The sequence below is a fragment of the Clinocottus analis genome, unplaced genomic scaffold (genome assembly GCF_023055335.1).
Source record: "Clinocottus analis isolate CAN_PGR_092001 unplaced genomic scaffold, fCliAna1.0.p SCAF_21, whole genome shotgun sequence".
NCBI classification, from domain to species: Eukaryota; Metazoa; Chordata; class Actinopteri; order Perciformes; family Cottidae; genus Clinocottus; species Clinocottus analis.
This window is the reverse complement of record NW_027175943.1, coordinates 9,412,476-9,429,757: the sequence shown is the minus strand read 5'-3', so window position 1 is coordinate 9,429,757 and position 17,282 is coordinate 9,412,476. Positions and strand designations below refer to the sequence as shown.

General features: G+C 43.8%; 1 protein-coding gene across 1 annotated transcript in view; it reads left to right on the top strand.

Annotated features, from left to right (window-relative positions):
- The window catches only part of pcxb (pyruvate carboxylase b), a 253,655-nt gene that overhangs the window by 13,605 nt on the left and 222,768 nt on the right, over positions 1-17,282 (top strand). The window contains exons 5-9 of the mRNA XM_068587655.1: positions 2,032-2,197; positions 2,698-2,843; positions 6,249-6,366; positions 7,983-8,050; positions 10,139-10,222. Coding sequence (XP_068443756.1) covers positions 2,032-2,197; positions 2,698-2,843; positions 6,249-6,366; positions 7,983-8,050; positions 10,139-10,222 — 582 coding nt within the window. The remainder of the gene's footprint in view (positions 1-2,031; positions 2,198-2,697; positions 2,844-6,248; positions 6,367-7,982; positions 8,051-10,138; positions 10,223-17,282) is intronic.

Sequence of the window (17,282 nt, the reverse complement as noted above, 5' to 3'; positions counted from 1 at the left end):
ACCCAAGATATACAATACAATATAATCTGATTTAGCATTGAAGAGAAGTGCAACACTTTGCTTGTTCGCTTTCTTTTTGGGAGCGAAATGAGAAGTAGAAGTCACATTTCTTGTCTGTGCGTTAATTGCAGAGCTGGAGCCGGTAGGCAATTAACGTAACATAATAATATTAATAATAATAATAACACAATATAATAATGAGCTTTATTTACACAGTATGTTTAAATGCTCCATATGTTTGAACCACCGATATGGTCTGGAATCAAGGGTAACAGCTTGCCTGACTTAAAGGAAAAAAAGCTCAATTATTACCATGTTGTAGCTTTTTAATACAACGGATACAGGAAGCTGCAGTAAAAATGACAGATGGTAGTTTTGGGGGAAAGTGACATGCAACTGTGTTCCCCTGATATGTTGTGCTCGATGTTTTTGATTCAACTTAAGTTTTTACAGTCGGTAAAAATGCTCTCTGCTTGTTCACCTTACATCTGATCTTCAGGAAGGTAGCTGTGTTTTCCTAAAGTTGGAAGCTGTCACTGATGGAGCAAAACTTGATGTATTTCAACGGCATCGAAGCAGACAGGCAGATCCCTTTTTATTCCTTTCTGTTCACCCGAGGTCTATATTTAGCTTGGCTAAAAGGAAGGAAAAGAAAACAACTTCTCTCCGTCCATCCCTCAAACACTGTTCATCGCTTCTTTTTCCCCCCCATCATTCTCTATCCCTCCCTTTTCTCCCCGCTGCCACTTTTCACTGCATTACATCAAATCTGGTGCTTTGTTGCCTCCAATCCTCTCCGTCCCGTCTCCTCTCCGTCCTCCAGGACGAGCTGCCAGTTGTTCATTATCATTACTAAGATCAATTTCTCATGGTTTATAATTTTCTGCGTGGGCATGTGGTCACCGAGCCAAGTCGGAAGCCATCCGCCATCCGCCATCCATCTCATTTCTCAAAAATCCTTCTGCCTATCTGGGAGCCCAGCCACCCTATGCCAGCAGTGTGTGTGTATGTGTGTATTCCTGTGTGTTCTTCCTCTCCTGCGCTCCCTCTTTCATATTCAGTGTACGTCTTCTTCACGCTGTCTATCACCCTGTAACTGTGTGGCCAAAATAACCATCCATGCCTGTCCCGGTACCTTCTGTGTGTCACCTTGTATGTGAAAACGTGTGCGTCCGCCTGCAACTGTGACAGCGCGACTGTATAATCCTGCTTCACCTACTGTCCGTGTCTCCTCGCATTCTCGTCTGTCTGTGACTCGGTCTACTAGCTTGTGAGCATGCACTTGCTGCATTTTGTGTGTGTATGTGTGTGTGTGTATGTGTGGCTCTATGCCTCCTCTGGCCTGCCAGTAACGGCTCCCTTAACAACGGGACAGCCCATAATTATAGTCTGCCTCGTATCCAAGAGCAGATGGCACATACTGATCTAGAGATGGCTCTATCTGTCAAGCTCGGCAGCTACTGTATCTGTCTGCTACCCTCTGTGTGTGTGTGTGTGTGTGTGTGTGTGTGTGTGTGTGTGTGTGTGTGTGTGTGTGTGTGTGTGTGTGTGTGTGTGTGTGAGTGTGTTCCTCTCACTACCTTCCCCCTGACCCTCAGATTATATGTGCCTGTCTACTCGCTCAGTTTCCTGCTGGTGTCCATTGACTAGATGATGATTGAGGCGATTGCAACCGAGCTGGAATGAGAATAAAGTGTGTCATTAGCTCACAGTCTCTTTTTGCTGCAAGTCATGCATACGTTCCTTTCACTGGCCAGCAGACAGCGTGTGGTTAAAGCATGCCTTTCCCTCACCGGTAGTCAGCCAAGTGTTAACCAGGGCCCCGTGGTGGCTCTGTATTTAACAGAACTCCTGTTGCTTGGCTGGGCAACATTTCCATTTTCTGGGTTCCACTGGCAAATAGTTTTTTGCACAAACCCTTTCTCAGTTTAATTATCTTCAGTGGGATGTGTTTGTACAAGTATAAAGTTAGAAAGCAATGTAATGAATGGGAGTAACCTTTCCTGCATGCATGCCTCTCTCTCTTCTCAGGACAACAATGTGGACGCCATCCACCCGGGCTACGGTTTCCTCTCCGAGCGGTCAGACTTTGCTCAGGCCTGCGCGGACGCCGACGTGATGTTTATCGGACCGTCCCCGGAAACGGTCCGCAAGATGGGAGACAAGGTGGAGGCTCGATCATTGGCCATCAGCGCAGGTACGGGAAGGCCCGGAGTAGTGGAAACACCTGCTATATAACGGCTCGTATTTTGGTAACGTCAAATAATTGTAGCCCTGAGACCAAAGACAAGATGATTGCTGGAGTCAGATGCTTGAAGGCTTTTACACTCCAAGCGTTAATTATGTCTGTGGGGGGAATGTTCATTTTTAGACCATATTTTTCAGCCTTTAACTTGTTTCATCTGCCACTGCAAGAAACGGTGAAAAATTAAGCTCTATTCATATGCAGTGTTCCATGCGCCCTCCTCCCATTTTGAGCTATGAAGCAGTTTCCTGCTGCTGTAAAACACAATTTGACCTTATCAAACTCAAATGCGGTGTGAAAGTAGTGGCTGGTGTTCTCGCATGATATATGACGTCTAAATCCCACTAAATGAATGTGCTAAGCATTTATTACTGCACAGCATCCAGAATACTTTGCAGGGAAACATTTCTCACTTGTTTTTTTCCCTTTCCCCTTATCCCTCCTCTGCCTAGGGGTGCCTGTGGTCCCGGGAACAGATTCCCCCCTCTCCAGCCTGCAGGAAGCGCAGGTGTTTGCCCAAACGTACGGCTTCCCCATCATCTTCAAGGCGGCGTACGGAGGCGGCGGTCGCGGCATGAGGGTGGTCCGAGAGTACGAGGTGAGCCGGCGCCCGCTGCCGCACGTTAGCACGTCTGTGAGCGATGTGATGTAACAGCTTGCTGCAACGACCCAAATCTTGTCCTTACACGTGTCCAACCAAGAGAAAACAAACTCAATTTGACCTCCGACAGGCCCCCAGACTAATATTCATTAGTTTTGTGTTTTATTGTTGAATGAAGGTGAAATGTTTTGGAAATATCAACCTGGTGGTTTATCTATCGGGCTGCCAATCACCTGTGTGTTTGGGCGTGTGTACTCTGGCGTCGCTGGGTGACAGAAGCAATTTCAGAGTGATTTCTGCGTGATGGAGGCTCATTCTCAGAGGACGTTAAGAAAATAATGTCTTTTTGATATTGTAGCTGTCCCGGGCACACTTTTTTCAAATGCGCCTCGAAGTGTAAATGATCATGAAACCCTTCTAATGCGTCTTACCTGTGTGCCGAGTATCCGACATGTGCAATCCTTATATGCTAAAATACCCTGACGTACAAAAATCGCGCAACATGAATGAAATGCGATCAGAAAATGGAAAGCAGCGGGGAGGAAAATCACAAGTAACGTCCTCCTCATGGCCCTCCTCTCGGCCATTTTAACGGCGCCGTCACCCAGACAGCAATGACGGGCTGTCGCCGCGATGACCGCGCAGCACTGCCATGTCGGCCGAAACCGGGCTTTTTGAGTAATGTTACTCTTGAATCGATCTAGTATTCATTTGGTTTTGCTGTTAAAGCATGCTAATATGAAATCTGGTCGACATGACATTACCGGTTTCTTCAATTTTAAGTTCCATGGAAAAGTCTCATGGAAATACCAATTTGATGGCTGACTTACACCCTGTCAAAGTCTATGCACTCTGTCACCTCCAGATTGCAGGATACATTTTTGCCAGCATCTACTTTAAACAAGAACAACAAGGAGGAGGAATGCACTCTCAGTCTCTTTTTAAACTGAAGACACTGTTTAAGAGGCCACCTCATACATTATGCATCACAATTTTCACAAGTGTGGCGATGGTCTACACATAATGCTTCTTGTTTCATCTACAGTGTGCTGTGTGTTGATCTATAATTCTACTGCTTTCAGGCCGTTAGAGAAGTGGTGTATTGGGAGAAGCTTGTGGAAAAATAAAGAATACTTTAAACCTCCAAGGAAAACACTCTTAACCTCTGTTGATTGTTATTGGAAACTGGGCCACGCAGGTCCAAGAATACAATTGTATATGCCATGGATCACTGGTAGGGTAATTAGGATTTTCTTTTCTTTCTTTTTTTTTCTATTACAAAATATTGTAAATTAATAATGGAAAATAAAACAAAGTCTCCCAAGAACAGAAAAACATGAGAAGGGAGTTTTAACGTCCTTTGGTGGATGATTTAATAACAAATATGAGGCGAAAATAAACTGCTGGAGGCTCAGAGAAACCAGGAAGTGGCACGGTTTCACCTCTGTTTGTTATAGCGGAGTCCCAGAGGCAGCTCTGCTGCTCAGGCCAGCAGTGGTGGAGGAACTGGAGGCGTGTGGTCTCTTTCCTTTGTGTCGGCCTCTCGCGCTTGACCATGTCAAACTTTTTTCCAGCCAGCAGCTGGATCTTGTCCAATCAGATAGACGAGGGCACAGATCAGCGGTGAATCTGAGCGGCACACAGTGTTGCTGCCTCCTCGTCCTTCATGGCTGCTTCCTAAAGAAACTAATACTATCTAAGCCACGCTGAATAAGGTCATGCAAAGCATCACTAACTTTTTTCCCCTCCACAAAATACCACATTTCAAGTAGACTCTATCGGAGCACACTGAAAAGGACTCTGGATGTAGAGCTTTTTCAACTCTCTCCTCACTAGAACAATTGAAAAAAAGGTGCTAATGCTCTGTGGACGCTGTACAGACACTCAGCCGCACTCTCGGATCTACGCAGGCAATAACTGTGTTGCACTGAAGTCATTGAGCCTCACAAGTCAGCAAACCATTTGAAAGCATGACCTATTCTGAGTTGTACCCCGGTCTAATTAATTAGTTGTTGACATTTCTAGTTATTCAGTTGAGTCACGGGGGCCTCGGCGGCTCCTGATATGATGTGAGGAAATTGTAAAGAGGTTTCTCCGTACTGCTGGGACCCCACGCAACAATGCGTAGGCTGCCTTTGTATTCTATTAAGACCGGCTCGTGGGTCATTTGTATGCCGAATTAACATAGTGAGCTTAACGATCCTCAACATATTGTAGGTTTTAGATGTGTATGTTTACTGATAAGCAAGGCGTAATTAAAGGGACGGAATTTTTTTGTTGAGGTGTTTTGACGTGACGTGCCTTCCCAAAGAGGAAAAGAGTAAGAGAACAAGAGAACGGCACGTACCGGAGCTCCAGTGGCTGAAGCTGACAGACGGACTGAACGGATGTGGAAGGAGTGCAAATGGATTTTCCGCTAACTTTAGTCTTTCGAAAGTCATTTCGTCAAAATAGAGGTGCATCAGTGCTTTGACAAGTCTGCTGGGTGTGTGACTTCATTCTAGTGGTCTTTTAGTAGCAGTTGTAGCAGTGCGCATGTAATTAATGTAGTTTGAGTTGCTTTAAGTCGACATTTTGCAATACTTGTTCAAACTCATGAATCCAGACAATGGATACGGAGTCATGTTTACTTACTGTGAGCCAACGACTACACCCTCGTGTGTGGGAGGCACAGTGTGTTGACTGCATTTAAAGCCTTGTACCGTTGTGAGGCCTTCAGCATGATCAGTATTTTACTTTGACAGCATGAAGCCAATCGTCTAACACTGATGCCGCTGTCACCTTCTAATTGGTATCCTTCATCTGGTCTGATCAGATGTCGAACTGTTTCGGCACAGACTTCCTTTTTACACAGTGGTATAATGTCTGGTAGTCCGCGAGATTCACGCTTTTCTTTCACAAGATTTTTTTTTTTTTGTCGAGTTTTGTGAGAAGCTTGTTTTGCCTCCAGGAGCGTGTTCTCTCAAGGCTCCGAGATGACCGATTTTAAAGATGGACATGATGACTGAGGCTTTCCCCAATAGGAGAAAGCTGAATGGGCTTGCCGGCCGTCACAGACTGACATAAACAGATTGTGTCATGACCCCCAGCATGCTCGCTCGTGACCTCCCAAAAACTGGTCGTAGAGATGTCATACAGAATCTTGATCTCTTTTGTGTCAAAAGAAAGGGAAAACAAAAAGCACGAAAGAAATGTGAATGACAGGGTATCAAAAAGGAATATGAGACTATAGAAGTGGAGCTTTAAGATCTACTAAATAAAACTGACTGACTGACATTTAAAAGGATCTTGATGTATAGTCAGTGCCTTGGAAACCACACCAATCCTTTGCTGCGACTGTCCTGCTTCTTGAATCGCAGCACTAAGTCTGACATGTATGGATTTTTCTCGTCTGTTTGTCAGGAACTTGAGGAGAATTACCAGCGGGCCTACTCCGAAGCCCTGACGGCTTTTGGGAACGGATCGCTGTTTGTTGAGAAGTTTATTGAAAAGCCAAGACACATTGAAGTACAGATCCTCGGTAAGTGCATTTACGACTTCCTTTGTGTTTGCTTTTAACTATGCCTCAGTTTCTTTTGTTTATGTGAATTGATCTCAGTTCATTAAGAAGGCAAGAAGCGTTCGAGTCTTTAAACTCTGGTATTGCTAAGAAAGGAAGAGAGACGGATGAACAACAAGAGTGGACAAGCTTTATTGGCCAGCAGAGGGTTCTCCCAGCCATTTCTTCTTCTCAATATAGCCAACGTAGCTCTGCTACCACTTGATATTCTCCAACTGAAATTCAACACTGACACTTCCAGGAAGTGTATCTGCACTTTGAACATTACTTGTGCGTGTGAGTGCGGTCACTGTGATGAATCATTGGCTTTAGGACGTGTGAGGGACTTGGGGAATTTTCAGAATTACCTTTTTAAAAGCCATGTCATTGCCAGCTTTCTGTTATTTTATTGCCTTTCCTCTTATCATATTTCCCTCCTTCAGCTTCAGTTCAATGTTTTTTTCTTTTCCTTCAGTTTCCCGCTCTCTTATTGCCCTGCTCCTCTCACTCACTCAATCAACCTCCCACTCTCTCATTTAGCCTCCTACCTGAGTGTTTTTCTCCCACCTATTCTTCAGCCTCTTCTTCTTTTTACGCTGTTAAACACAGTCTTACTGTGTGAGATGGGTCTAATAGGTTCTGGGCTGCAATCTCTGTTTGAATATATGATATCAATTTCGATACATGTTGGATTGAGCGGTAAATTGTAGCGCCACAAAATAGAAAGAAATAATAGAAAGAGAAAAAATGAATGTCATAAACTCGCAATATCCCTTTGCCCTGCACTCGTATTCAAAGCTCGACACATGCTGGCACTGTTTCTACATTGTGTCAAAAATGAGTCTTGGTGTAGTTTATAATTGTTGTTGTCACTTTCAATGGGAAGTTTGGCCTCTTTAGTTTCTTCTTATCTTTGGTGTTGGACCAAACAAGACGTTTTGGAGACATCTCCTTTTAAAAATGTTTTATAGAATCAATAATTGACAGATTGTATGACAACAAAACCTGATGTTCATTTCTGCCCACTGTACTATCTTGTAGAGATCAACCTAGGCTGTGAGTCTTTAAATGAACATTTACAGTTTTTCTGTGAAATGCTGAGACTGTAATTTTTAATTTAAAAAAAATCATTTTGTGTGGGCTGTGCTTTTCTTTCTTTTTTTCTTTCCATTATCACACATTTTCCTGGCCAGTCTTTTGCTGCACATTATTGTACTTAAGAGAACAATGTATGAGGGTTGAAGAAATTCTGAAGACATTTAGGTGTGTCTTTTTTCAAACGCGATGTACTGTACATGTAGTCCGGCCAGCGAGAATGCAACCAAGAAGAACCCCCACGATGAGAGCGACCATCTGTCTTCTCACACTGAAGATGTATCTTTTCATCCTCTGTACAGATTGGTTGGTTTTAAGCCATGTGTGATGCAGGTTGAGTTGTGTTGACGAAGCTCAAAAGCGGCCATCATTAGGACGTGTATCAGAGTGAATTTAGCCCCAGCGAATGTTTATTTCACTGCCCATTTTCTTAACATCACTGATTATTATCTACTATTCTTTATCATCGTCTCACCTACTTTTCTCTTTGTGTCTCTCCCCAGGCGATAAATACGGTAATGTCATCCACCTCTACGAGAGAGACTGCTCCATTCAGCGGAGGCACCAGAAGGTGAAATCCCCCGCTTTGAAATTCATACCACCCAATTTGATGTTTGAATTTATTTGAGATTATCTTCATTGCATTTCTGCAGTATCGGGCAGATTAGCATGGAGTGGATGATTAAACAAAGGTTATCGGGAGGAATTACAGCCTCGAGCACTGCTGTCTACTGAATATACAAGAGGCCGGAGTTTTATTTCCCTTTTTTTATTTGGGGAAACAAGCCAATTAAGCGACGCATTAATAAATACGCTAGCCCTGATTATAGCAATGATTATTATGGCACTTGTGGCCCTGGCTATCATAGATGTCCTGAGCAGCAAGGAGGATTATGTACCCATAACAATTAGCTCCTGCTAATAATGCTGGGTGATTGGGAGTCTCGACAACATAATTCCCCACCAGATCAACTTGGATCAACAAAAACTCTTTATTTAATAGCATATAATATCAAATTGATTGTCAGTCATTAGCTGGGGATATTCTTCCTCGATTTTCTTTTTTTTTCAGGCTGGTACTAAACAGAAATCCGGTATTCCAGCATCACCTGATTGTCAAAATAACAAAAAAAAAGGCTCAATAACAAATTAGACGCAGAATTTAAATTGTCACTCAATATAACAATGCTTTCATCAGAGGAGATTGATTAACATGTGTAATATTTCATTACTTATTGTCACTTTGAAGCAGTTTCAATCATGCGTTTTCATCACTTTCTTCCTTTTGCTTTTAATCAAATTATAGATAATAATCATATTAGTGTCTCTGTTCATGCCAGAGCTGCTGCTCTTTGATTCTGTGAGACTTAATCTGCTTTTGCCCTTAATCTAAGATCTTTTTGAATCTCAGAAACAAGAATAGTCGCCTGTTGAGAAGATTAGGAATGGTAGAGCACAGATATTTTTAGCTTTCCATCATGTCTTGGAAGTGCTATTCATACTTGGAGAGTTGTTTTGTGTGTGTGTGTGTGTGTGTGTGTGTGTGTGTGTGTGTGTGTGTGATGATTTGATGAAACTCTTAAGAGAGGTCTGATGATTTAAAAAGAAAAATTGCTTTGATCTGACCTGGATAACACAGTTTTGAACTGGATTCAGTTATTTCTGTTGGATGGGTTAACTTCTTGGATGCAGTAGAATAAAACAGAGCTGAAACGGAGCTTTATTAGGTCAGGGTAACACTAAATGAAAGGCTGAATTTGACATTAAATGATTCACTTTATTTGGTTTTCTGAAGCTGAAGGGACATGTACTCTACCACTACCAATGGCTCCTTCAGGGAAAATTAAAACAAATTAGAAATATACTAAGTGAAAGTACCACAGACTTACAGTTGGCTTCGTGCTAACAATGTCTGCTTTAAGGCTCAGTGGTAAACTGGGTGACATATGAGATATGAAGAGTTTGCTGTATATACTGATGCTAAATATGGATGAAGTAACTCGATGAGCCAAAATAATTCTCACTTCACTCTGCAGATCTCCAGAGCAGTTTAGCTTCTTTCAGTTCATTGTTTTGGTTTTATGGCCTGCGACTTTATTCTTTTAATTCGCCCACTGCTCACCCAAACCTCTCCCATAAACCCCCTGTGCACGACCTGCCCAGTACCAAATGGCAGACGGAGCAGAACGATGGAAAGTCCAATGCACACGGTGAACATTTTCCAAATTGTGTCTGGATTGCAGTTACTAATGGCCGGGAGCCCTCAAAGAATAACATCCATTACATGAAAGTGATACTAGGTGACACAGTACTTTGATGTCAGGCAGGTTTCTTACCAAGCTTATTCGTAAATAGTCAGGGTTGGGCTCAGGTGGCTGATTAATTTAACACATATATTTTGTGGGTTGGGCAGTTCGGATTGGCTCGGCTCTCTTTCAATGATCATTGATGTGTTAAAATCAGCACTCGCGTCCAAGAGAATTAGTGCATTTCCAGCCTTGGTGTCTAAACTAATAGAAACTGACAATCTGTGTTACCCAGATGCTCCTGTAATTGTCCTAATGAGTTAATAAAGCAGTTCAAGGAGCAGGATTTGCTGGTGTTGAAGCATTTACACACCCATCGTGTATTATAAATGAAATCCTGTTTTTTTTCCAAGGTGGTGGAGATTGCTCCCGCGTTCCAACTGGACCCTCATCTGAGAAACCGACTTCACGCCGATGCCGTCAACCTCGCCAAACAGGTGTGTTTTTGTGTTGAAGCCAATACCCGTCACACACGCGGCTCTTGTGATTTCTGCTTTCTCTTTTCCCATTCCTCTTATTTCAGCATCATACAGTCATTTCCCCAAGGTTCAGGTTAACTAGAGCATTTTATTACATTCGGGAAAATGGTCCTGAATGAATTAAGAACTCCTCCTTGATCACGTTTTAATCATTAAGCATACAAATGAATAGCGGTGTATTTGATTATTGTTAAATATTTATGTGGCTGTGAAGGAAGCTTTTTCACGAAGAGGTAGTATTTCCTCTTGCGTTGTCGAGTCAGGTCTCAGCACATTGACTTTGCAGAGTTTTGACCACTTGTTATAAGAAGTTGTTCGACTTGAGGAAAAACATCTCACCGCAGCTGAAAATGCATCGCTGGCGAGGACGCCCGAGTGTCGCGTTGTGTTCAGGAAGCCTCTGCAAACTCCCCAATGCGCTTTATTTTCTCCATCTTTTAATTGGTCTGCAAAACAACTGGATTCTCCCCAGGAATTTTAATGCGGCGTCTACCTGTGATTCAAATGAAGTGCTGTGCGAAAACTGTGAAAATGAAAATGCTATTTGAAAATGGCTGGAAATAGATGTCAACAGTGCAGACAGTAAATGCAATTCTGGAAAAAGAGTGTTTGAACAGTTTCTGAGCGCATCTGTCGCGACCAATTTTATGATTATTGTCACCAATTGCGCACGCCGCTTAGGTTAATAAAAAACAAAACACACATTCCCCGCACCGTGAAAGCTCCCCGAGTATTTAGCCTTCTGAAAACGGTTATATCACAGCTGGTCTGGCTTTAGTATTGCCGGAAAGCTGGCTCAACTACAGTATGACAGCATCACTTAAAAGTCAAGCCCCATCTCTCAGAGGAGATTTCAGGTAATGGCCTTTTCAGGTAATGGCCCAGTTGAGGAATGGAGAGAGGTAAAGAGGGGAAGAAGAGGATGGGGCTTTGCTAAAGAAATGACCTTGATGGTGCTGATAGAGACATGGTCACAAGAGAGAGAGGGAGAGAGACAGAAACTTTGTGGGAGACTCATGATGTCACCTCGCTTCAGTAGTTTACTTTGTTCAAGTTCCTGTCATGACTTGTACCCGCGTTTTATTCATGTCGCTCCTGAAGCGACAATGTTGTGGACGACTGGTACCAACAGGAGTACAGCGCGCACAGCCGTTTAATATTCCTGAGAGGTCTTTCGTTTGACTTGGAACAAGGACGCATTTCAGCTCCATCGCAACGGGCTGTCGAGGCGAGAGCGCTCGCTGTTGATGGCAGGAGGAAGGAGGAAGCCTTTCTTTCCAAACCTCAAACTCAAGATTTCAGCTTCAAGCTCTATTTGTGGTCCGGCTGGTACAGAACAGCAACTTTTAAAAAGTTGTCAAGTTCATTGACAACTTTGACGTAGACAGATTGAGGCACAGCTTTACCATAAGTAGACATCATGCTTACATTGAAGCAGCTCAGTCCTGAACACAGAGAGACGAGCAGTTGCTGCAGTGTGAAATTACACCAAAACAATAAAGTGCAGATGAAAGAGGCCTAGACCGTTTCAATATTCCTGTCTTCAATGCGGGGTTTCGGTACCCATCTCTGCTCACGAGGATAGTAAGATAATAGTGTATCGAGACATTTTTATAAGGACGCACATGCGCACACACGCACACACGCACACACACACACACACACACACACACACACACACACACACACACACACACACACACACACACACACATAGAACTGAAGGATCAAACCTGCAGCGTTTGCAGATAATCACCAGGGGTCTCACTTCCTCACGGCCACATCCTCCATTTTTCTTCTTCTAGCCCACCTCCTCTCCTCCCCCCCCCCCCCCCTCCCCTCTGTCCTTTCATTTTCCTGCTATGTGTTGTGATTGCATTTCACATTGTGCCCGTCCCCACAGTGAAGGCTTTCACTTCAGAACAGAGCCCAGCTCTCTCTGCAGGTACTGAGACCTGCTCCCTGAGCGATGCTGAAGCTGAACTTTGGTACTTAGCTGGCTGTTATTAATGCGTGTGTGTGTTTGTCGCAGTCGGCGTGTTAATGTGTGTGAGAGACATCTATTTTTAATGTGTCCAGGGGTCCTTATAGAATAGGAAATGATGTAGACGGTTATTCACTGTGCACACACACACACAGACACATTGCCAGGTACTTGTTGTTGTTCTCTCAAGTGGCCAGTTTCCCACAGTTTTCCATTCTCGTGAAGACCTTCAGCTCCCCCGACTCTTTCCGTGCTGCACTCACAGGTAGGCGCTCAGACACCTTGATTGTCTGCGGTGCGATTTACAGTGTAATTGGAGCCCTTTTTTTTTAATTTGACTCAGTAGCTCATTGGAATGTCATGTCATGGCAAAGTGGTAACAGACATTAAACCACCACCGTGTCCCGTATGCACGAGCACAGTCTCTCCTGCTTTTCTCACAGCCACCGACGCTAAAAGTCTCCCACACATCTGGTGTACACACAGAAGTAGAAAGACACACTGGATGACACGCCGTCCCCACTCTGATCTCACACCCTCACACACATACACAGCTTTCTCTCTCACACACCTGCTATTCCTCGGCTCTTAGGTGGTCTTAATGGGCGGCTTCGTGGCGCCGGCGCCCCTTCATCTCGCCGTCTGCTCGTATCGCCCATCTTCCTATTATCGGCAGCCTCCATCTCAGGAGCGGCGCCGTCTTTGAACTCGCTCGCAGGCCACTGCGGTTTCCCGATAGAACCTCCTCGAGAAGAAAGTTGCCAGGCAACACTGGCGGCCGCAGGAAGTCGCTTCGGTTCCCGGTTGAAAGGCTTCAAGCTCAGAGGGGGCTCTCTAGCCAGAGTTTACGGGAAAATCTGAGATATCGTCAAACTGCCCATTTATGTGTTGAGACGGCTGATTCCCGCATACCCGTTTTGCGTTAGCGGCCATGTCTCTGCTTTGTTGTGTTCAGGAGACAGAACTATGGCGGACATTTCATTTAACCGACACATGCGATATCTCTGGCAGTCCTGATTAATTCTATTAATGATGCATCTCACTATACCAGTGCAAGGTTTTCATAATCAGCGATTGGACCCCTGATTGGACGCCTCATTGCCTGTTCATTCAGCCGTGGTTTCTGCTTTTCTACTACCTCCGATATCTGCGGCGCTTTGCAGCAGTTGTATCTGAAGTGTTTGCATCCGTCTTCGGTTTCAGAAGGTTTGAATGCACTGCTCTGTCGGAGAATACGCTGCAGGTAGCGGAGGCCCCCCTGTGCTTTTGGTTTTGCATGGTGAGCATTAGTTTTGATGATAGGAAGTGGGGTTGAGTACCTACTTAAGGCATAAATCCCCCTTTTCTCAAGCATCAACAAGTTGTCCATGCTGCCTGTGAGCCGTGCAACATCTGTGCCCACATGGGCGGTGGTTTACAATCCCAACACATATGCTGCACACTCCTATGACAGACTGTAACCAGACAGACATTAAATACAATGCCTCAGACATCGTATTAGACAAATTGCAGGGCTCAACAGTCAGGCAAACTGGCAACCGCCACTTTTTAACATATTAAAAGATACACGTCTAGGAAATGTTGTTTTTTTTTCATTCCACCCTGGAAGCGGGGACATTTGAATCCACCGGGACGCTTTTGTGGGTGTTGGCCAGCCGGTCAGTGGTGGAAATGATCCCTGTGAGAAATAAACATGATGAGAAGGCTCTCAAATGTCTTTAAGTATTTTATTGAACAGACACTTTTGAATAATTCAGCTGAATGGATGAAGCTCCTTCCCCACGGATGGTTCGATGGTACAACGGGTCAAAGGTTTTACAGTCTATGTTTCACACAAACTGCATATTATTCCTTATAAGCCTTGGCAAGTGCTGTTATTCCTGCCTGTTGTGAGGAAGGGTTAGTGTGCTCTTCCAACCATCAGGTTGAGTCGACAACATGATACGGAAATTAGATGCATAAGATACATTATCTAAACGTGTGATACATAATTCAGACATAAAATACGTCATCTAGACAGAAGATGCATTATTCAGACATAAGATGCATTGGTGAGTTTTTCTTTGCAAAGTCTGAACGTACACAATGTTCAAAGTTAAGTGATACAAATTACATCTAAAAAGTACAACATAATACATTTCAACAATTCCTCCTTTGGTCATTATTATGACCATTGAAATGTTTACAATTTCATCATGAATCAATATTTCAGCATGCGATCATTTGGTCAATTATTAGGTGAAGTATTATAAGCCAAAAAACGTTGGTTGAGATAATGTAATATATGTTAGTCTTTCAATGATTTGAACCTGCTTGAGGACGCGCTAGTCACTTTGCATTAGCATGTGTGAAGGTCAAGGGTATGTTTTCATGCTGGATGTCATCAAGATGAGACGAGCTGTTAGCGCTCCTTGGGAATGGTTGTTAGACGTGTGTTGGCGTGTGTGTGTGTGTGTGTGTGTGTGTGTGTGTGTGTGTGTGTGCGCATCAGTCTAATTAGCTCAATGTTTGGCGAGCGGGTGTGAGCTTATAAGTGACTTTAATGTCAGCGAGGCCTCGCCGTCTGAGTTTCGTGGCATATTTATCCGTTTAACCTTAAGATTCTGTGACTGTGGCTCAATGGAGAGCATGCCCGTTTTTCAATCGGAGGATCGATGGTTCAAGCCCCGGCTCCGCTAGTCCACGTCGATCTGTCCTTGTGCAAGACACTTAACCCCTAAGAGCTCCCCGTTGCTGTGTCTACGGTGTATAGAGCAAACATGTACGTTGCTTTGGATGAAAGCGTCAGCTTATCGTAATAGACGGGTAGGAGGCTGAGTTTATGTCTGATGCTTTGTGCCGCTGCTGTTAGGAATTCAATTCTTGTCCTAGTGTGGGTGAGGAGCGCTGACAGTGAAGACTTTGTTGCATTTGACATCGCATGTAACACAGCCTCACCTACTCAGTTCTGTCTGTTTCCTCCCCTCCCTCCTGGAATTTAGCAGAGAACATTGAAGCTGGGCCCGAAAGCCCCCCCCCCCCCTCTTTTTCTTCCTTCTTTCGAGCTCTCGCGAAGCGGCAGAAGGCATGAAATTCTAATTATTGCTGCTGTGTGTTTTAAGTGTGAGATGGGGAGAGGAGAACAGGGAGACAGAGATGTGAAATCTGTGTGCCTGATGATTTGAGGGGTTGAGGGAGCGTTTTTGAAAACTGGGAGATATAATTTGTTGCACAGTTTTAGTTCTTTGCTCCTGTCTGCCAGCTTGTTTTCCCATCATCCCCTGAGAGCTGCTTAAAAGCAGCCTAACATGTCTGCACCTCATCAGCACTCTCAACAAAGCAGGCCTGTGCACATGTCTGTACATGCACGGCACTTGTTGCTGAGCTCATTCCTTCTTACTGGAGATGTAAATCTTCATAAATGTGTCACAGATATGAAGTCTGGACGTTGTAGGTTTTTTTTAAATTAACAACGGCAAACAGGACATGTCATTGGAGTGAATAAAAAGTATGTGTGGTTGGGTTGAGAAATCATAGCGGAATCAAAATGAATGAAGAAATGTCACATTTTTGTAGTGCTTTCGTATACCATCTGTGGACATGCATGTCCTCAACCTCACATGCTGAGTGCTTTCACGTGGCCTCGAAGCACTTGAAAAATATGGGGGAGGGGAAAAAAAGGATTCATGTGAATCTTCTTGGTGCATATTTGTTTAAAATACATTTGCGTGAAAGTGGCTGCAGCCTGACATTAAGGAAGTAATGACATACGGAGCTGTGTGACATCAAATGCTGCTTTTGGGGCGCGTGCGTGCATGTGTGCGTGTCAACACACGCATCTGTCAATCCACCAAGGCTGATAAACTAGAAATTAGTTCTGCTGTCAATCACCTTGGTGACGGCGAGTGCAGAGATGACGCGCCCGCGCTCGGACGGAGACACACACACACCCGTGCACACGCACACGCACGCACACTATGTGAAGGGATTGACACTTGGCCCCCTGGAGGTGGTCCGTGTACTGTAAACATTATTACTACTTACAGACTCACAAACGCCCTGACTGCCTGTTTGTTCCTGTTTTTGACTTCGGAACGAGCAGTACTTTTTGCCCTGAAAGCATATTTTAATATTCCATCAGGAAAACCAGCATTTCAAAATGGGCTAGACGAAAAAAAATGTCCTCTGCTTTTCCCAGTGAGCTCATAAATCAGTGAGTTTTCCTTTCTCTAATTTACTTTACTAATTTATTTACTGCTTCATGTTTTTCAGCCCTTTTTATTTTGACTTCTTTATCATCGTTTCCATCTGTTCTCTTTCCTTCTGTGGTTCTTCCTTCTAGCGTGTGTCTCTCTCCTCTTCCCTATTCATTCCTCTTTAGCATCTACATCTGCACTTGGCTCTTTTCCACGCGGTCTTCTCTGCTGCTCAGCTTGTATGTTCTCATGCGTCATCTATTTCCCCTGAAATGCTTTAGTTTTAATAGAGGAGGGTCGACAATGTCAAAGTAGATGAGTTAGAACCGGCCTTCAAGGTGACCCAAGAGTTTTTCTTGTGAGTCTTAAAACAACCTGTGACCTGTTGTTTCTTATGCGTGAGTTGTCGGCACTCTGACCAGAGAGTGACGTTCTATTCCCGGTGATTTATTTACATAGTTTTTGAAGGCAAAACATCAGAAAGAGAAACAGTTTGTGGAATGGAAATACCTCAGGTTGGAAACTACACGCCATCAGTGTCAAAGGTAAACTCTGGGTGCGTACAACAATTAACACTATTACAAATGATCATGATAACGTGTACACTGCCTGTCATACGTGAAATGCAGGCGCTTTCAGAGTTTGCTCGTACAAGCAACACACACAGCATAAATCAAATACAAAGCATAAACAAAGTTAATAAAAATAGCGTAAAGGCTCCAATGAGAAGGCAGAGAAATAAAAGTAGAAATGATGGCTGTAGAAAAAGATAAAAATGCACTACATAAACTAAATGCCGGCCTGAATAAGTAGGTCTTCAGTTGTTTTTTTTTTTTTAGAAGTGTCGGCAGAGCGTGCA